Genomic DNA, 22,823 nt, shown 5'->3' with positions numbered 1-22,823 from the left:
TTATGTCGCTTAGTAGCCTCCAGGGAAATCCCCCCATTCCTCACCAGCATACCATGTCTCTCCCTAATTTCATATCTTAGTACCATTAGCCCTAATGTCCAACAGTCAATTGACTGACAGTTAAGTATTTATCAAAGGGGACCTTAGGAGACTTACTCCCTCACCTCCCAGTAATCATCAGCAGCCCTCCAAAAATAAGCCAAATAAACATAATATCTGTAAAACCATTGTCCTTGACAAATGCAGCTTCATGTGAAGTTCCCCAGTTGAAATACCAACCCTAAGGCTTAACTGCCTTCTGGACAGTTAAGCCATTCTGGCGCTTCTAATGAGATTTAGTTCAGACCTGCTGTGAGCCTAGGTATTACGCTGGTGGATTGACCAGTTTCAACTGCAGGGTCCAACCTCAAGTTCAGAGATTGTGGCAGCAAGTGTCTGCTGGGTCTTGGAGCTGAGATGTTTGGCGTACCTTCTCAGCATTGATCATCAGACACTTAAGTTCTGTCTGGTGTTACAGGGAGACAGCCATGGCAAAGGAAAGAGAAGCAGCAATAATGGCTTTCTAGTCTTATTGTTGAGGCTCATGGACTCATGAATGCTTAGTACCAACTCACACTGAAAAAGAGGCTACATGAGGACAAGTGACCTTGTCTGTTTCACTACTAATCTAGCTTCAGCACCTAATACAATGTTAACTCATGGTAAGTACTTAGCAATGTAGGTTGAATGACCAATGATGCCACATAGAGCAGTGGTTCACAGCACAGATTCTGGAACCAGACCACCTTGTTCCAAATCCTGGCTCCACTGCTTGCTAATTGGGAATGTGAGCAAGTGAGTAAGCTGTGTCTCAGTTTCCCCATTTTAAAGTAGGAAAAATAATAGTATATATCTCAAAGTTATGCAGGATAAATTAATTGATGTTTATAAATAGTGCCTGGCATGCACTATAAATGTTTATTAAACAGCTAGAGTAATCAGTTTACGTGCCCCCACTTCCTTTTCCATCATTACTTAGGTTTTGTTTTTGGAACTAAAGTTTGAGTTTGTGAGAACACATGCTTACCAAGCATGGGGCTGGACCGAAACACACTTCTGCCTTAAGACCTCTGGCTGTGCAGCTTTCTATTTATACAATACTCTAAAGCATCTCTTTCCATCAATCTTGTTAAAATGCTACTTGATTTACCCTTCTCGACTGAGAGTTCCTTGAAAGCAGACACCATCCAATACGGCCTGATTTAACCGGGTACTCAGTGGTTTTGGAATGAATGCATGATGTACTCAGTGAATAGCTGCTTGTTGGTCTTTTACTCACTCCTGGGGAAGGAATTGCAAACCCCTCCCCCATCTCACAGGTTCTTCTTTACCCCTGGTCCATCAGTGTCATATGTACATGCACAGTCCTGGTCACTCCAACCTCCCCACCCAGCTGTTGTTATCTTCAGCACAATCTCTGATCATCACCTCTCCTCAGCCTTCCCAGGAAACCCCTTTACTTTCCACGAATATCTGCTCTCTCTTCCCTTGCCTGTCTCTTCCACATGGCTTGCAATCTTTGACATTTACGTTAGCAATCTTGCTTTGTTCCTGTCTTTTATTTTAAGTCAGGTCAAATCCTTTTGGTAAACTGTAAAAGAATTAGTTGCAAACAAACCGTTATTATCATTTTCCTTTGCAACCTTTTGTTTTTCCCATTCACCCTCATAAACACCTCAAGCCGCTCCACTTCTTTCCCCGATGGTTAAAACATCTTCATGACAGTATTTTTGTGATTTTGCTCTTGCTTTGGTTTACATTCAAAGTTCTGCTGGTCACAGCTGTGATTTAGTTCGATCTGTATCTGATTCAATTCACATCTTATGTAAAGAGTGAGGAAGCAAAGTAGATGGGGTGATTTACTTCCCTATTGTCTCATACCAGTCTCCATCTTGAAGCACTTCTGAGCTGCTTAACAGATGGAAGTGACATATAGGAAATATTTCAATCATAGTGCAAGGCAACCCATAAGATAAAACCATCTGGTCTTAAACCATTGGCTCACAAACTCTGAATTGCTCCGAAACCCACTTAGTGTGGGATCACTCTATGCAAGTGTCGTCAGGCATTTGGCTGTTCTTTTATTGGGTCATTTTGGGGTATTGCTATCCTAGCTCCTATTATGTTATAATCTCCATGAGAATCAGGAGCCCATCTTCTTCTTCATCTGTGTATTTTCATGATTCTCAGCATGGGTCTGCATAGGGAGGACACTTGATGAGCACCACTGTTGGACAGATGATTACTGCCTCCTACCTTGACCCAGTTCTGGGCATTCTCCGGGCACAGATGCATACCAGGAAGAGCTGGAAGGTCCTAGTTGGCATTTCCTGTGGCTCCGCAGACACTCCTTGTGCCTCTGGGCACAAGTTTTTTTAGGTGTAATGTTAGGTTGTTCATACACCTAATGAAACTGACTTACACCTAATGAAACTGACTTCCAGGGGCTAATTCTGCCACTGCAGATCCTGATTTTTCTTCTTCTTCTAAAATCCATTTTTCCTCCATGTCTTCGAGAGGTCCACCCCTCAGGGGAGTAATAGCAGCAGATTGGTTATGCTAAACACCCCACCTCGGGGTTCAATTTTGAATTGTTCACAACAACCCAGTCATTTGTATAGTCGAGATAGACTCATCTTTTTTTTTTTTTTTTTTTTGTGGTACGCAGGCCTCTCACTGTTGTGGCCTCTCTCGCTGTGGAGCACAGGCTCCGGACGCACAGGCTCAGCGGCCATTGCTCACGGGCCCAGCCGCTCCGCAGCACGTGGGATCTTCCTGGACCGGGGCACGAACCCGTGTCCCCTGCATCGGCAGGCGGACTCTCAACCACTGTGCCACCAGGGAAGCCCGAGATAGACTCATCTTGGAACTTCACAAAGCCACTTAATTTTCTTAAACTTCATAACTCTAGATAATTTTTATCTAGGTTTCCAGTCCTCTCTTGGATTCCCAGGGAATACTCTGTCAAACAGGAAACTCAAACGCATGCCCTTTGTCACTGTCTTTTCTTGCCTTTCCTCACCCCAACTGCTAATAATGTGGAGCTAAGTAGTACATATTGGAAGAGTGTTGATATTTTGTTTGCATATAATCTGTTTAACCATAAAGCTGATGTGAGCAAGGCAGGCACACAAATAAAGATGGGAAGAATTCTAGGGATGTTCAGAGGATGTGACTCAGGCCTTTTTTTTTTTTTTTCCCATCCATTCAGTCTCTAGACCCGTGGAAAAGACATTATGTTTGGGACCTGCCCCTTCAGCTTCTCAGCTCTGCAATATCCCTTGCTCTACAGACTGTATAGTATCTTCCTGGTCAGCCTGGGGCTTGTGTGTCCATGAAAACTGCCACGATCCTCAGGGAAGAAAAGGTGAGTGCCTTGTCTCTGTGTGCTTCACTTCCTTCCAGTGCACGCTATTTATTGTGGTCACTAAATAGCCCCTTAAGTCTGCTTAGGACAATATTTGTTTGTAAAATGTAGATAACCAGCTCAAGTCTGACACCATTCAGTTATTAAGGAAATATTGGAGACATTTCTGTTGACACAGAATCCTACCTTGGTTGACCTTCCAATTAAGCTCATAGCTGGTGAGTGACTATTACTGAAAAATGGTATAATTTAACCCCACAAGATACTTGGTGCTGACCAAAATGTCCATAAGACATTTGTTCCACACCAAAACGTCCTTCATATTTGGTCCTGTCCAAAATATCCATGAGCATATTTATCCCATGCCACATGATTTGATTAAGACCAAATTTCAAGTAGCTTTTGCCATGCACCAAATGTCTTATGGATGTTTTGGACCGGATCAAATATAACCTAACCATAAATTAATGATTTTTTACAAGTAATGGTTATACTGTAGAAATTAGATATGATTTCTGTAATCATATCAAGAAACAACGGTTTTGCATATCTCTTTATTATTTTCAGTTTCCCAAAGGCTGAATCACATGCTGAATTTGATGTTATACTTCAAATTTTCATGAGGGGCATTTATGTGTGTTGTTTTCTTTTGATGTTGTCCTCAGGCTTAAAGTGAAATCTTCAACCTTTGTGTGCTTGTTTATATTTGTAACTCTATGAGACTAGATATCAATTACAGGAATAAAACTGTAAAAAATACAAACACATGGAGGCTAAACAATACACTACTAAATAACCAAGAGATCACTGAAGAAATAAAAGAGAAATCAAAAAATACCTGGAAACAAATGACAATGAAAACATGACAACCCAAAACCTATGGGATGCAGCAAAAGCAGTTCTAAGAGGGAAGTTTATAGCAATACAATGCTACCTTAAGAAACAAGAAAAATCTCAAATAAACAACTTAACCTTACACCTAAAGCAATTAGAGAAAGAAGAACCAAAAAAAAAAAACCCAAAGTTAGCAGAAGGAAAGAAATCATACAAATCAGATCAGAAATAAATGAAAAAGAAATGAAAGAAACCATAGCTAAGATCAATAAAACTAAAAGCTGGTTTTTGAGAAGATAAACAAAATTGATAAACCATTAGACTCATCAAGAAAAAAAGGGAGAAGACTCATATCAATAGAATTAGAAATGAAAAAGGAGAAGTAACAACTGACACTACAGAAATACAAAGGATCATGAGAGATTACTATAAGCAACTATATGCCAATAAAATAGACAACCTGGAAGAAATGGACAAATTCTTAGAAAAGCACAACCTTCTGAGACTGAACCAGGAACAAACAGAAAATATAAACAGACGAATCACAAGCACTGAAATTGAAACTGTGATTAAAAATCTTTCAACAAAATAAAAGCCCAGGACCAGATGGCTTCACAGGCGAACTCTATCAAACATTTAGAGAAGAGCTAACACCTATCCTTCTCAAACTCTTCCAGAATATAGCAGAGGGAGCAACACTCCCAAACTCATTCTACAAGGCTGCCATCACCCTGATACTAAAACCACACAAAGATGTCACAAAAAAAGAAAATTACAGGCCAAAATCTCTGATGAACATAGATGCAAAAATCCTCAACAAAATACTAGCGAACAGAATCCAACAGCACATTAAAAGGATCATACAACCTGTTCAAGTGGGGTTTATCCCAGGAATGCAAGGATTCTTCAATATATGCAAATCAATCAGCGTGATACACCGTATTAACAAACTGAAGAATAAAAACCATATGATAACCTCAAAAGATGCAGAAAAAGCTTTCAACAAAATTCAACACCCATTTATGATAAAAACCCTCCAGAAAGTAGGCATTGAGGGAGCTTACCTCAACATAATAAAGGCCATATATGACAAACCCACATCCAACATTGTTCTCAGTGGTGAAAAACTGAAACCATTTCCTCTAAGATCAGGAACAAGACAAGGTTGTCCACTCTCACCACTATTATTCAACATAGTTTTGGAAGTTTTAGCCACACAATTAGAGAAGAAAAAGAAAGAAAGGAATCCAAATCGGAAAAGAAGAAGTAATACTGTCACTGTTTGCAGATGACATGATACTATACATAGAGAACCCTAAAGATGCTCCCAGAAAACTACTAGAGCTAATCAATGAATTTGGTAAAGTTGCAGGATACAAAATTAATGCACAGAAATCACTTGCATTCCTATACACTAGTGATGAAAATTCTGAAAGAGAAATTAAGGAAACATTCCCATTTACCACTGCAACAAAAAGAATAAAATACCTAGGAATAAACCTACCTAAGGAAACAAAAAACCTGTATGCAGAAGACTGTGAGACACTGATGAAAGAAATTAAAGGTGATACAAACAGATGGAGATATATACCATGTTCTTGGATTGGAAGAATCAACATTGTGAAACTGCTTATACTACCCAAAGCAACCTACAGATTCAATGCAATCCCTATCAAACTAGCAATTGCATTTTTCACAGAAGTAGAACAAAACATTTCACAATTTGTATGGAAACACAAAAGACCCCGAATAACCAAAGCGATCTTGAGAAAGAAAAAGGGAGCTGGAGGAATCAGGCTCCCTGACTTCAGACTATACTACCAAGCTACAGTAATCAAGACAGTATGGTAGTGGCACAAAACAGAAAGATAGATCAATGGAACGGGATAGAAAGCCCAGTGATAAACCCACACACATAAGGTCATCTTATCCTTGATAAAGGAGGCAAGAATATACAAGGGAGAAAAGACAGCCTCTTCAATAAGTGGTGCTGGGGAAACTGGACAGCTACATGTAAAAGAATGAAATTAGAACACTCCCTAACACCATACACAAAAAAACCCTCAAAATACATTAAAGACCTAAGTGTAAGGCCAGACATTATAAAACCCTTAGAGGAAAATATAGGCAGAACACTCTGTGACATAAATTACAGTAAGCTTCTTTTTGACTCACCTCCTAGAGAAATGGAAATAAAAACAAAAATAAACAAATGGGACCTAATGAAACTTAAAAGCTTTTGCACAGCAAAGGAAACCATAAACAAGACAAAAAGACAACCCTCAGAATGGGAGAAAATATTTGCAAATGAAGCAACTGACAAAGGATTTATCTCCAAAATTTACAAGCAGCTCATGCAGCTCAATAACAAAAAACCAAACAACCCAATCCAAAAATGGGCAGGACACCTAAATAGACATTTCTCCAGAGAAGATATAGAGATTGCCAACAAACACATGAAAGAATGCTCAACATCATTAATCATTAGAGAAATGCAAATCAAAACTACAATGAGATACCATCTCACACCAGTCAGAATGGCCATCATCAAAAAATCTAGAAACAATAAATGCTGGAGAGGGTGTGGAGAAAAGGGAACACTCTTGCACTGCTGGTGGGAATGTGAATTGGTACAGCCACTATGGAGAACAGTATGGAGTTTCCTTAAAAAGCTAAAAACAAAGCTACCATACTACCCAGCAATCCCACTACTGGGCATATACCCTGAGGAAACCATAATTCAAAAAGAGTCATGTACCACAATGTTCATTGCAGAACTATTTACAGTAGCCAAGACATGGAAGCAACCTAAGTGTTCATCAACAGATTAATGGATAAAGAAGATGTGGCACATATATACAATGGAATATTACTCAGCCAGAAAAAGAAACAAATTGAGTTATTTGTAGTGAGGTCATACAGAGTGAAGTAAGTCAGAAAGAGAAAAACAAATACTGTATGCTAACACGTATATATGGAATCTAAAAAAAAAAAAAAGGTTCTGCAGAACCTACGGGGTAGGATAGGAATAAAGAAGCAGAAGTAGAGAATGGACTTGAGGACATGGGGAGGGGGAAGGGTAAGCTGGGACGAAGTGAGAGAGTGGCATGGACATATATACACTACCAAATGTAAAATAAATAGCTAGTGGGAAGCAGCCACATAGCACAGGGAGATCAGCTTGGTGCTTTGTGTACACCTAGAGGGGTGGGTTAGGGAGGGTGGGAGGGAGATGTGGGGATATAGGTATATGTATAGCTGATTCACTTTGTTATACCACAGAAACTAACACAACATTGTAAAGTAATTATACTCCACTAAAGATGTTAAGAAAAAAACCCCACAAAACTCTTCAGTGGCCAAGAGACAGATACAATGGATAAAATAAAGAAATTTAAATAATCAAAAAAAAAACCATTTGTAAAAAAAAGAAAAGAAAAGCCCTTGATGGGAGCTGTAGTGAAAAAATATATATACATATATATACATGCTCCAGAAAAGATGTTAAAAAAAAATTGTAGGTCTGAGCAGTGCTGTTTTCTTTGGTTTGCTGTTATATACACATCTGCATCTTCAAATGTACATTTTTAGTGGCATCTTGACTTCTCTTTTATTGATCCTTCAGTTTTTATTGATACTGTGTTCCTCAGTGGCAGTGCTAAAAGGAAATATTCATTTTACTTAGAGAAATGAGATCCAAGCACATTCCACAAGTTAGGTTGTGTTTGCTAAGCACTAATCCTTCCAGTTATCCCACGCAAAAGAAGAGCACATGGCCAAGTGCTTGATGCTACAATACTGATGCTCTCAGCTTAATTCTACCTCCATTTGAAAACTCACATTTCAGCACTTCCCAGAGGGCTCACAGGCACACATGGGCATGCCCAGGTTCACATACCCATGTCCCTTGGCTTTTCTCTTTATTCTGTCTCTTTTGTTCTAAGGTAGAAGAGGAGTATGTGTATTGCATCTGTGACAGAAAGACTAAATTTAAGTCTTTTGTCAAACAATAGAAATCTGAATCTCAATAGAATATGGGGGTCTATTGGAAAGCTCATGCTACTCCTGTATTAGACACGTAACCAGAATGCCCCCCAAGCCTCTTTAGCTTATAGGTACAAATAATTTCCCATTAATTCTAACACTCACGATTTTTTTGTCTTGTGGTCCACACGTGTATAACTGGACTATGCAAGTCTCTTGTAGTTGTATGTGAGGCTCCCCAGGGTGACTTACCTGTTATTAGACCAGTCCTCTTATGTTTGATGTGTGTGTCTCTGTTTTAAGGTCTCTGTCTAGAACATCATTTGAGGCTGGACTTAGGCTCCTGCAGCCACTGTGGCCATGGCTGTCCCTGCTGGCACAAAGTTACTGCACTGAGTGTTGTCTTCCTTTGCTTTCAAAGCTGGAGAACCCACACCAGGCCAAGTGGGCCCTATATTCATTGGGACACTTTTGGTTATAAGTGACAGAAGCCCAATTCCAACTGGTATAAGCCCAAATAAGGGAACTTATTAGCTCATCTAGCTAAAAATAGAAGGGAAGGTAGGGTGGCATCCCATAGTATCAAGAGGTCAACAGAGCACAGTTTCATTCTTTATCTTCATCTTTATAATCTCCTGTTTCTGCAATTTTCTATTCTTTTCTCTTTCTATTTATAATCTATTTCTCCATCTCTTGCTTCTACTTTTCCCATTATTAGGTTCAGTTTAAGGCAGGTCCTCTCCATGGAGCAAAGACCAGGCATTAATTTTCTTTCTCTTCTTTTTTTCAACCACTAAACTTTTATTATATATCCTTCTTGTTGGTAGATTTAGTTTTGGTTAACATACGTCTTTTAGTGATTATTTGTGTCCTTGACAGGTGGATAACAAGGCATCAACAAAATTCTGTAACTATTTGAGACACTCTGATTTGAAACATCTATTTCTTAGAATTTGTTAACAAAAATTCAAGTATTAGATGTTGTTCTAAATCCCTTCAGTGATATAAATAATTGTCTTTTATTGCTTAAGAGGCAATATTACATTCGAACCTTATTTTATGCAGTTGATGTTTGATTTAAAACAAAACAAAAAATTAGCCCTATATCATCCTAATTATCTAAGCTCAATGCTTAAAATCCATTTATGATTTTACTGGGGCAGATTTTAAAAGTCTTTCAATTTCATAGAAACTTTCAGAGGTCAGTTAACGTCAACATGGTCTGCAGATCACAAATTAGAGAATAAAGATAAAAAGTTTGTTTCCTTGATTCTTAGATCCGTTCTTTTCACATGTTTTGGTTTCTAGATCTAATTGTGTCACAAAATCAATAAGCACATTTTATGTGGAGGGTTTTTTTTCTCTAGAACATTGTAATAAAATCAACATCTTATAAAGGATGATATCTTATTTTTATGGTTAATTAATTTTTATCATCTGTATTGAGATATAACTGACATATAACATTGTGTAATTTTAAGGTACACAACATGATGATTTGATATATATGATGATGATTTGATATATATATGATGATTTGATATATAGTCATATATATATATATGATTACTGCAGTGAGGTTAGGTAACATATCCATCACCTCACAGCGTTACCTTTTTTTGTGGTAAGGACTTTTAATATTTTTCTCTCTCCGTACCCTTGTGTTCATTGACACATTACTCACAATAGTCAACATATGGAACCAGACAAAATGCCCAAAGACAGATTAATGGATAAAGAAAATGTTATATATATATATATATATATATATATATATATATATATATGTATGTATATATCTCACATATATATCATATTTATATCATATATATAGAACGTATATATATATATATAAATATTTTTCGGCCATAAAAAAGAAGGAAATCCTGCCATTTGTGACAATATTGAGGAAGCTTGAGGGCATTATACGAAGTGGAATAAGTTAGACAGAGAGAGACAAATACTGTATAATCTCACTTTTATGTAGATTCTAAAAAACCCAAACTCATAGTAATAGAGAGTAGAATGGTGGTTGCCAGGGGCTAGGTGGTGGGAAAAATGGGGAGATGTTGATCAAAGTGTACAAACTTCCAGTTGCAAGATAAGTTCTTAGGATCTAATGTACAGCATCTAATGTATAGCATGGTTAACAATACTGTATTTATACTTAAAAGTTGCTAAGAGATTAAATCTTAAAAGTTCTCACCACGCATACACACATAAGGTAATTTTTATTTTCGATGGTAAACGAAGTAGCAAGAAGTGTCTTCCTTAATAATTTCAGGAAGAGTCCTGGAATTGAATCTCACTGGCTGCTTTGTGTCATGTGTTCCTCTCTGACCCAAACGCTCTGATTGTGGGATGTGGGGCTGAACCAGCCAGGTCCTAGGCATGTGGCCACCACTGGAGGGACAACTCCATCCAAGCCTCACAAGCTGAGAGTGGGGCAGGAGCAACTCCCTTAAGGAAATATGAGGTCCTGATCCTGCAAGAAGATAGAAGCAATGCAGGGGTCAAACGTAATAGATGCTTATTAAATGCTTTGTCCTCTTTGTTCTGGCCCATAGAGTCTCTGTAACAATTCAGAAAATGCTCCTTTTTCCCAATTCTGTGTTGCAGTTTTGGTCACTTGAGCCAACTTTTCACAAAACCCTTTGTGAAAAACTGCACTTTCAACTTTATTTCTGTCTTCCTCTTGCACATAACTCAGAACAGGTCCATGGAACTCATCTGGGAAACTCACAACATTCTGACGCTTTCATTCACTCCATTTTCCCAAGATGCTTTTATGCCAAACTACTTCATCATTGGCTTCTCTCCCTCTCTTGCATAAGTCAACTCTGACAAAGGAACCCTGGTACATCGTTCATTAGACTTCACCTGTTGTGGGTTAAATTGTGTCCTCCAAAAAGATATGTTCAATACTAACCCCTTGGACATGTGAATATGCCCTTATTTGGAAATAGAGTTATTGCGAATGTAATCAGGTTGAGACGAGGTCGTATTGGATTGGGCTAGGCCCTATTGTAATGACTGATATCCTTATACAAAGAGGAAAATCTGCACACGGCTACACACAGATGAGAGTGCCTCATGCAGATACAAAGACACAGAAGGCAAGGAGAAGGCCATGTGAAGGCAGAGGCAGACATTAGAGTGAGGCTTCTATAGGCCAATAACTACTAGAAGCTAGGAGAGAGGTAGGAAAACAGTCCTTCCCTAGAGCATTCAGAGGGAGCATGGCTCTACTGACACCTTGATTTGGGACTTCTAGCCTCCAGAATTATGAGGCAGATTTCTGTTGTTTTATGTTACTCAGTTTGTGGTACTTTGTTTTGGCCACCCAAGGAAACTAATATACTGCCCAACTTTGTATCAGCATTTAGTTTCAGCAAGGATCCAACACTTCCTAAAATGTCAAAACTAAAGTGTGGAGAAGTAAAGAAATTATGCTAAATCCCATAGTGATTTAATAATGGCCAGGCCAGCACTAAGAACTTGCGTTCCTGTCTTCTTAGTCCACCGTTCCTTCTAACACTGGCTTCCTTAATGATTTCCTCCATAAGTCTAAAGAAGTTTGGATCAAGGCACAAGTCCAACACTGAGGTTAGCAGAGAAGCCCTCTGCCCATAGGCCAGTGGGAACCATTATCCATGAGAGCGAATCACTGAGCCTGATGTAGGAGATATGGCGTGAGGCATGGGATTCACCTTAGCTCCAGTGCATCATCTTTGGAGAGAGAGCAAAAGTAGATTGCAGTTGTATGAGAAGGGGAGGGTATTCCAAGAACAGCTTGAGTGCACCAGGTATCTGGGAAGTGTGTTTTTTGCCTTCAACAATAAATTTTTCAAAGAAAGGTTTAGCCTTTGGTGCTTGAAGGAAAGGGTAGAGACAGTAGAACTTCTTTATCTGAAGGTGGTAGTTTTACCAGCCACCTGCAGAGTTTAGGGACATGTTGGGATTGGTGAGAATTACTGAGGCTAAGTGACCTGCCCTAGGAACTAAGTAATCACAGACGGGAGAGAGTATAAGCTGCAGTGATTGTTATTCAGGTCTGGGAGTTTGTAGTTTTATAAATGTCTCCCTAGAGTAGAAAGAATTTTTATTTGTAAGGTTTTACTAAAACCTGCCAGGACCACCTGCCTGTCATCTCTCTTGGGAAGAATAAAAAATAGAGTTCTCCCTCCAGGGAAATGATTCTGTGCCTACAAGGAGTCCAAGCGTGTTATGATGAGGCTAAGTCATCTTGTTATTTCCCCAGGCGTGTTATGATGAGGCTAAGTCATCTTGTTATTTCCATTGACTCGTGAGCATGAGGTCCAGGATCCTCTCAATCTAGGTCTGTCCCATGGTCCTACCATGGGTTCTGCCAGAGTCTCTGACTGGCACAAACTAAATGTAGTTGAGAATTCCACGGAGGCTGGAGTACACTGGTTAATGCATTAAACATCACACAACTCTGGGATATAACTGAATTGTTTAGTTTCATATTTGAATTGCCTACCCTAAAGAAATGCAGTGAACCTCCTAGCAGGAATCTAGGATAGTCATATTTTCCTGGATACTTTATACTCCTCTTTATGTATGGATGGTGGAGGATTTGAGGAGGAAAAACAGGCAAACCACCATGGCAAGAAATAAATGTGTAAAGTTGGAGGTAATGACTTTTTCTCCTCACTCGTCTTTTTCCCAGTCACGTGTTATTGCTTTGGTATGGTCCCTTTTGTTCACATTTAAAAATATATAGTAGAAGAGGATGGGAAAGCATGAAATGTTTTATTATCTAATAGAAGAAATTAGTTACTATAGAAATTATCTTCATGTGGCTGTTATTTTTAGGCAGCCACCCTTCAAACAGGAATCATCTGAGGTTTGTGGCCGTCAGCCATTCAAAGTACATTAGAAAATCTGCCGTGTACACAGCCTTTGCTCCTTCCGTCAGGTCTGTGACAGGCAGACAAGGGGATGGGTGTTCGGCAGGTCGGTACTTGTCAAGTGAAGCTAGGACACCTTTCAGAGGAATTTAAATTGGATCAGTTTTTATCATTTGTTGCTTTATCTTTGATACTCTCCCAGAGAGTTATAATTAGAGATACATGAAAGAGAAATAACCTGAAAAACTTGCTGATGGACGAACTCTACCCATAGGTATAGTGCATTTATAAAAATTCTTTTTGATACATAGACATATATTTATATGGCATCCTTGTCCCTTTTCAGATATATTCTAGAAAGGCAACCTTGCCTACAGAAGTTGTTCTTAAGAGAAATTTGATGGAGGCTTCCCGATATGGCGTTACAATAGGTAACTGCTTGTGTGTTAGGACTTCAGGGAATCCTACCCTCCCTCAGTATAGTATCCCTTGCCCCTACCCCCATTATAGCACCTAAAGGTCTAAATATCCCCATAGGAAAAGACATTGTGAAACTGAGAAGGCATGACCATCTATGAACATAGTCTTTTATGCTCTGAAACAAATCAATTTAGATGACACCCTAAACTAGGAAAATACTGACATGTTTTAGATCTTATATAACAATGATGGGGAAAATTTCCATTTTCATCCATGCCTGCTAGAAAGATCCACCATTAATAAGAAGTCTATGAAATAATTTTGCTTTGTCACAGATCACATGTAAGACAGTTGTTTTGTGTGTGTCTGTGTATGTGTGTGTGGTTTGTTTTTTTTTGCGGTACATGGGCCTCTCACTGTTGTGGCCTCTCCCGTTGTGGAGCACAGGCTCCGGATACGCAGGCTCAGCGGCCATGGCTCACAGGCCCAGCCACTCCGTGGCATGTGGCATCTTCCCAGACCAGGGCACGAACCCGTGTCCCCTGCATCAGCAGGTGGACTCTCAACCACTGCGCCACCGGGGAAGCCCTGTAGGACAGTTTGGCTTTTTTCTTTTTTCTTTGTTCCATGCCTGTGTGTGCTGGGGCTGGTGTCGGGCTACGCCTCTTCCTCATCCTGAGCATTGAGGGTTCTCATGCTCATGATCTTCTGCTTCTTATTTTCTGTATTCATAAGAAGGTGTCAACTTAGAACAATACTATAAGATGTTACTCTTGCAGGAATGGTTGTTGATTTCTAAAGAGCTAGAATCAAAGATTCCATCTGCTCAGGTTCTTTGCCTCAGAGTTGTTAACCAGCGTCGAAGGCTGCAGAGGTGAGGGGCACCTGGAATGCTCTAAGAGAGAATAAGCTTCTGTTATCCTTGGTCAACCTGCTGGATGTTTCTTCAAGCCTGTCCCAACAGAGTTAGTGTAGAGACAAGTGTTGGCATTGGTGGCTTTGTAGAAGCTCACGTGGACACTTTTGGGCCACTATAATTCATGTGAAGATATAGGTCCTTAGACCTGGATTGACCCTCCTGAGCCTCCTTTAAGTTTTCTATGGTTTCAATTAAAAAACATTGACCTCTCTTCTGCCACTGGCACTTATTTCCTTTTCTTTCCCCAACCCACGAATCATTCTTTTTTAATTATCCTCAGTAGCATATGCACTAAAATAGTAGAATATATACTAAATTCTTGGGTTCATAGAGAAGAACCGTGCAAATATAGTTTCACTAAAGTTGAACTGAATCTGTGGTCATGAAGTGATTATTAGAACTCCTTCTTGCTACTCAGTACCTAAAGTTCTGATATGTAATCTGCACAGCTTTATTTTAAGGAAATGATCCATTGTACCTGTCAGATTCACTGTTCTAAGTGGGGCTAGAACACGTCATACACAAGAGCTGAATTGAATTCTTTCTTGTGAAGAGGTAACAACTCAGGAGGACCTCAGCTGAATTTCGTACATATCCATTTTTGTAATTGAAGTATAGTTGATTTACAATACTTTGTTTCAGGTGTACAGCACAGTTATACGTATATATGTATATATGCAGTTATATATATGTATGTGTATGTATGCATATATGTATACATATGTACATATATGCATATATATGTGTATGTGTGTGTGTGTGTGTGTGTGTACTCTTCAGATTCTGTTCCCTTATAGGTATTACAAAATATTGAGTATAGTTCCCTGTTCTATACAGTAGGTCCTTGCTGGTTATCTATTTTATATACAGTAGTGTGTATACGTTAATACCAGCCTCCTAATTTATCCCTCACACATATCCATTTAATCAGTTACGTGACTTAGGAGAAGTAATAAATTATCATCTAGTCTTAGTTTTCATGTATGTAAAATGAGAATAGTAACTTATGAAATTGTTTAGGGGATTTATTAATTTGGGGTAATAGAAGTAAAGTGGCTATCACAGTCTTGGTATAGGTTGGATGCTTAGTTAACATATGTGCTTTTTGACTTGTTGGACTGTATGCTCTGTGAAGAATAGATTTATGTTTTCTGTTCCTCCTGTGGCTTCCCACAGTATATTATAGTGATCTACATATGGCAGTTAATGTTTACTGAATGGTACTATCTGATTAGTATGGAATTCAGTGAATGAAGGTAAATGGTTGGCTGGGCCCAGCCACTGTGGACTTGGCAGTTGCGTATCTCTCAGAACAGAAGTACCCAGAGGAAGCCTGATGTCTATTGCAGCCATGAACACCAGTGTGTGATTAAAGTTAAGTGCTAACAACAGAATCCAAGGTTTTTGTTTATGCTGAGCTTGTGCTTTGATGTGATCCTAGTTAGAGTCAGGACAAGGGCAGCACAAATGAGTGACTGAAAGAATTTATTGACTGAGGAGATGTAATCTACAGATTTATGGCGAGATAGATGCAACTTGATTTATAGAGGAAAACTGCACCTGCCCCTCACTGGTGTTAAGCTCTAGGTAATAGGACACCCAGCATCCCTCCGTAAAGACTGCTAAGTTTCTGAGCCGGTTGTCAAACATTGTAAATCATGGAGACCCGTGCCGTGTCTTGATCAAAGATATAAACTAAACAAGCACAAGCATAAGACAATAAATAAGCAGCATATGGACATTACATGTAAGAATAGAGGTCATCCATGCTGTGTGGCAGTGAGGGCTCAGAGGTCATTGTAGTTTGATGGCCATCGAGTGTAGTTTAGAGCTCTGTATGTTTCCTGCCGCTCTTCTCAAGGTGGCCCGGGAAAGGAGCTGAATTTTCTGCAGGTTTTATTTTGACTAATTAATGACATAAACTTGGAGGTATGAAGCGCAGCAGAAGCCATCTATTGTTTTAATTGCTTCTGACCTTAATATTTTCAATGCCATGAGGATATGTTCTCTGACTGGCCGAATGATGCCTTCCCACAGGTGGTCAATCCATAAAGTAAGAGTCCGTCTTTTAAAAGGAGCTCATGGGTTAACCCTGAACCAAAAAAAAAAAACAACCCATAAAGCCCTTACAACTTTGTATCTAAAATACTTGCCCAGCCCTGCAATATTCTAAGGGAGCTCAGCTCCATCTTGTGGCCTAAAACCACGTGTCCATTTGTTCCATTCTTGGCTACTTAAGAGGAGCCAGTCTTTTGCCAACTACACCTTGAGCCTTGTATTCTTTTTGTCTCACTACTATTTGTTGGGAAATAGGCATGTCCCTAGCAAACTGAGAGGGGTACACCTGGCTTTGTTACTCTCATGCTCCCAAACTTATCTCTCTCCCCTCCTCTTGTGGGAAGAGTGGTGGGGTACCACAGCCTTCTGCTGTGAATTCAGTGGTCTCATGCTGTCTTCCTAAAAATCTCTTATTTATTTATTTATTTTTACCTGTCCCAAGGAATAAATGGTCATTTCTTAAGATGCTATTATGTAATAAGATTGGTTTTGTTAAAAAAAAAAAAGAATTAAAGGCATTAAATCCGTTGACTGAATTTGGAGAATTAAAGGATGGACGGTAAAATATGAGATCCATGGAAGGTAGGCCTAGTTTTTAGAAGTGATATGTCCTGAGGGCCAGAGATGGAAAACTCACAAACAAAAGGGTTGCATCTCATTCTCAGTCACTTTTTAAAGCTTACGTGGCTTTTTAAAATGTAAATTAATTCCCATCATTTAAAAATAGAGAGATGTCATATAAAAAACAAATATAACTTGCATTTCTGGCTTCTTAGTCAAAATTGGAAGATTTGACAACATAGGGTTCACATTTCCTTGTGGTAACAGTCAATAGAAACTGAATAATAGTCAAACACTTTAAAGCAAGCACACATCTTCTGTTTTACCACAGACCGCACCACTCCCTACAGTCTTGTGGTTGACCCATATCCTTCAATTTGTACCTGCTTGACTCCTGTGACATTGAGTTTGTGACTCTGTAGGCTTGTAGCATGTAAGACCCATTCACGTCCTTATTATGGTATAACTTTGGGCCTAGTCCCACAGTACATTTTTAAAAACTGAGTAATTGTCCAGGGACCCATGTCTAGCCAGGGTGGCGAGTGCAGCCCAAAGATATCCTGTCTTCACAGGGCAGGCTGACCTGGAAATCTCAGGGGAATGATACAGGGAGATCTCAGTGCCTGAAACAGTGACCTGGGATATGTCAAAGCATAGATGTATTTCAGCTTAATACAGAGTAACAAGAATGTCAAAAACAACAACAAAAAGAAAATGGGGATTTATCTATGTTTAGGCTATTTCTGTGAGTCTTCATTTATTTGTTCTGGTTTACTGTTACCATTGGACATATGCTATTTATTACTCCATTTGATTATGCCTGGCCACTCTAACTCCTAAATTGTAAACTCTTAGAAAACAGATTTTCTGTTCCATTTATTTTCCCTTTTGTCTTTCCTTTCCTTTTCTCATCTCCCCATTTCCCATAAAATAAAACACATAAAAATAATACATGGGGCTTCCCTGGTGGCACAGTGGTTGAGAGTCTGCCTGCCGATGCAGGGGACACGGGTTCATGCCCCGGTCCGGGAAGATTGCACATGCCGCGGAATGGCTGGGCCCGTGAGCCATGGCCACTGGGCCTGCACGTCTGGAGCCTGTGCTCCGCAACGGGAGAGGCCACAACAGTGAGAGGCCCGCGTACCGCAAGCAAACAAACAAACAAACAAAAATAATAATACATGCTTTAGAGTTAGCTGTAGGTACACAAATAAAAGTTTCATCAGTTTCCTAGCTGCTGCTTCTTTTCCTTTGCTGGATCAGGATGGAATCCCATGAACCTTTTATTCTTTCTCATTTTAGGATTTAGAATGAGACAGCGCCACGTCCTCATGGAGTCCACAGGGCCTGCAGGGCACTGCCCTCACCTGGTAGAATCTGTTCCTTGTGAGGATCCAGTGTGTTATCAGTGGCTGACATCTGAAGGGATCTGTATCCCTGATCGTGGCAAGTGTGGCCCCGGACATCGCATCCTGAAGGCTGTCTGCCAGAATGAGCAAGGTATGACTCAAAGAAACATGAGGGTTGTTAAGTAATATTTGCCAAATAACATGTCACCACTCTCAGGCCATCTTCCCCAGGGAGAGAAACACAGTCTTTCCTATTCTTGAATAGTCACGTTTAAGTCAAGTGACCTATTGCTGCAAAGTAAGCTGCTTTGACTTAATACAGGGCCAAGTACTCCATGACAAAAGAACACTGTCTGATTATACCTAAATATAATACAGTGAACCCAGAGCATTCTCTGGAGTTTTTAATTCATTAAGACAAACAGAATACAGAAATTGGCTGGAGAGTCTTCAACTTATCAGTACAAAACAAGTTTGATTTGCCTTTATTGATGTTGATATGTAACATGCTTTTATATATCATTAACAAATACTGCCTTGTAAAGATTCCAGGGCTGCAGCTCCCTCCAAGTTAAAAAGAAAAAAAAAAAGTACTAAGCTGTATCTTTTCAATTCTATAACATTAGATTAGAATCAGTTCTAGACATAATGCTTACATTTCCAAAGAACCGTTTTAAAATGTAAGTTGTCAAGATTTACAAAACTATTAACAGTGGTGTCTTTCCTTCATCACCAAGCTTCCGGTGTGATGGTTGTATGAAATGAAGGGTGATTTAGAAAATATGTAAGTCACATGGAGGTGAGAAAAGTGACATTTAAATAGAGTTAAAAAAAATCGGTCTTTTGGAAGAGTATCGAGTATGTCTGTTAATCAGTTCTGCCGTGAGAAGTCATAATTTATAATGCTCTTGGTGTGTGGAGTGAAATGTTTTGACTTAGGGAGTAAAGAAATCTATAGAACAGAAGGAAATTTCAAAGTGGATTCAGAATGGATATTACCATCCACACAGGGTTGACATTCAGCAATGCATTTCCTGTTCCCTTCCTTCCTCTCTCCCCTTCTCTCTCCCCACCCCGTCTCTCTCCTTCCCCACGCCCCAACACTTCCTTCTTTCTTTCCTTCTTCCCTCTTCTTTTTATCCCTCCCTCTTTCCCTCCATCCATTGTTCCTTCATTTTTTTAAATCATTACCTTACTTAGACAAATATACGTTTTATCAGGTGATGTAATTGATTACCTCATGAAACCAGGTAGTTGTTTAATTAAGTAGGGCCACACCAGATTATATTAGCTACAGTCCTTTTTGACTAAAATAGTTAACACAGTGGCTTCTAATATTACTGAATAATTTTTGAATTGTGGTGACATGGGTGAAATTTATTACCAGCAGCTCATAAGATCACTTTTTTCAATTCAAGGAAAGTAGTATAGATGTTTAGAACCTGGGCTCTAGTGTCAGACAGGTTGGAATTTCCAGTCTGCTACTCTTCTGCTAGATAATATCAGGAAAATTATTTAACTGTGGAGGCATCCTTTCCTTCAGCTGTAAAAAAATTCTCAACTTGTGAGAATTAAATTACTTACACAAAAGTGATTAGCGAAGTGTCTGGCACATAACCATTCAAAATAAGCTATGAGCTTATTTAGTTGTAATGCACATTTATTACTGTTCTCTGTCCTGGGGGATTTGTGCAAAGAGCATTCTTTTAAAAAATGAAATAAATGAAATGAAAATAATAATGAGGATTAGAATAACCATATTAGTTCGTCTTCCCAACACCCAGCTGTGGAAACAAAATAATTTGTTTGGTTGAGACCCACTGACAAATGACTGTAAGGCTTTGTCATCCCATAGCAGGAACTGCAGACTTTACAAGGCTGTCATACTATGGCCACAGGGCCAGGAACTTCTTTCACAATGTGCACTGTCCCTTCTACAGTATTGCAGAGTGTGAGATTCTGATTTATAGTTAGAAATATATATTTGGTCCATGTTCTGGTACACAGCTTCTAAAACCACTGGAATTTCCTGAGGAGTAAGAACAGTGGGAGTAGGTTTTGTTATAATATTTGGTCTCTGGCCCCTCTGTTCCTGAAATGACTTCCATGAAGGTGAAATTGGTGTCTTGTTATTCACATCAAGCCCCTTTCTACTGCAACTGGGTTTATATGAATGAGATGACTTTTGGAAAGTACCTAAAGGTGGGGCTGGTTGCACAGGAACCAACTGTGAATAGAGGGCTGGAACTTTCAATCCTACCCCCTGATATTGGGGGAGGAGGAGGGACAGGAGGCCGAATCAACCGCTAATGGCTAGTGAGTTCATCAATCATGCCTACGTAATGAAGCCTCCATAAAAACCCAAAGGACATTGTTCTGAGAGCTTCCGGGTTGGTAAATGCATGGAGATTTGGGAAGAGCAGCACAGGGAGGCTCCTTGCCCTTTCCCATACCTTGCCCTGTGCGTGTCTTCCATCGGATTGTTCCCAAGTTTTATCCTATTATAATAAACTGGTTATCTAGTAAGCAAAGTGGATTTCCTGAGTTCTGTGAGCCTCTCTAGCAAATTAATGAAACTCAAGAAGGGGGTCATGGGAACTTCTGATATATAGCCAGTTGGTCAGAACTACAGGGAACAACTTGGACTTGTGACTGGTATCCTGAGTTGGAGGAGATCGTTGGAACCCCCAATTTGTAGCCAGTTGGTCAGAAGCACAGGTAACCGGGGCTTGAGATCGGTGTCTTAAGCGGAGTGCGGCCTTATGGGACTGAGCCCTTTACCTGTGGAATAGGATGCTACCTCCAGATAGACAGTGTCAGAATTGAGTTGAATAGTAGGATAACCAGCTGGTATTGGAGAATTTGCTTAGTGTAGGGTGGGGAAATAACCCCCCCCAACATACACACACGTTGTGATTGAACGTAGAACACTTTTTTCCAGAGCTGTCAACTCTACCATTTTATAGAAATTCTACAGTTTTATTGCTATTCGTGTGAAATAACTAATTTTCAGCATTGACCTACCCTCTCAATTTTTATGGCATAAGTAGGAATTACTACTGGTTCAGATCAGTTTCATGAAGTCTTTGTGGGTTTTGTGGGATAACAGCCACAGCTGTGGTTACAAGAACATACTGGCCTCCTGATGACTGAAGCAGTCTTTTGTCCAGTGGAAAATTGAACATGTGATCTGGTTGCACGTTTTGAAGTTCAGCTTCAGTGAGGTTGTGGATGATTGATGATCAAAGTTTGCCCGAGAAATGCTCCCGTTTGACCCTCTACATATCATCATAGCATTTCCTTAGTTATAGGAATTGACAGAACTGTTGACACATTTAAATGCTTGGTGAGAAAAAAAAGGACTGAGATCTATTTAATGAATCTCCTGTGATTTTTTCTTGTAACTTTTGATACTTTCCTTTTCATCACTCTGAGTTTATTAATTGTTTCTTAGGCCTTTTATTCCAGAGTTTATTCATCCACAAATGGATGAGACCAAAAGAAATAAATGTTTTTTAATTAAAAAAATCAAACAAACTCATATTAGATCTAATTGGACTTGAGGCTTGCTATAATTTCCAAGGTTACTTGCTATGTCCTTTATTTAAAGGCTTGTCCATATTGACTCACTCCAGGTATCCCTTATGCCAAAAGGAACATTCAGTATCCTTGCAAAATGTCTACAACCGATTCAGATAGCGGAACCAAGAGTTTCTCGCATAGCCGCGATCAAGATTCTGTATGACTCTTTAAAAAATATATATATATATATATATTTATTTATTTATTTTCTTTATTTTTTTGGCTGCGTCAGGTCTTAGTTGCAGCATGCAGGATCTTTCGTTGTGGCTCATGCGCTTCTACCTAGTTGTGGCGTGTGGGTTTTCTCTCTCTAGTTGTAGCATGTGGGCTCCAAGGCGCATGGGCTCTGTAGTTGTGGCACGTGGGCTCCAGAGCATGTGGGCTCTGTAGTTTGCAGCATATGGGCTCTCTAGTTGAGGTGCATGAGCTCAGTAGTTGTGGCATGTGGGCTTAGTTGCCCCACGGCATGTGGGATCTTGGTTCCCTGACCGGGGATCTAGCCTGCGTCCCCTGAATTGCAAGGTGGATTCTTTTACCACTGGACCACCGGCGAAGTCCCAAGATTCTGTAGGACTCTTGACAGTGTCTTATGGAGTGTAACTCCTGCCACTGGAAAGACATGTTTCTCTTCCTCAGAAGCTCCTTTATACCACTAGCTTGGGAACTTAAAAATTACACAATCTATGCCACATTAAAGCTAGGAAGTAACTGGAAATAGCAGTTTTGATACATGTAAATCTTGTGGGTTAGTTTAAGAATGTGATCTACTTCAGACTACTTAAAATTCAAGTAGTCATCTATGAATTTCTACAGCTATCTCTGTAGATATATAGTAC

General features: G+C 39.6%; 1 protein-coding gene across 1 annotated transcript in view; it reads left to right on the top strand.

Annotated features, from left to right (window-relative positions):
- THSD7B (thrombospondin type 1 domain containing 7B) overlaps window positions 1–22,823 on the top strand; it is a gene marked incomplete at its 5' end in the record, with an annotated part of 794,653 nt that overhangs the window by 265,127 nt on the left and 506,703 nt on the right. The window contains 2 exons of the mRNA XM_081243155.1: window positions 3,251–3,406; window positions 18,359–18,556. Coding sequence (XP_081099281.1) covers window positions 3,251–3,406; window positions 18,359–18,556 — 354 coding nt within the window. The remainder of the gene's footprint in view (window positions 1–3,250; window positions 3,407–18,358; window positions 18,557–22,823) is intronic.

Source organism: Mesoplodon bidens, assembly GCF_964165515.1.
Source record: "Mesoplodon bidens genome assembly, chromosome: 8".
Classification (NCBI taxonomy): domain Eukaryota; kingdom Metazoa; phylum Chordata; class Mammalia; order Artiodactyla; family Ziphiidae; genus Mesoplodon; species Mesoplodon bidens.
This window is presented reverse-complemented; position numbering and strand designations above follow the sequence as displayed.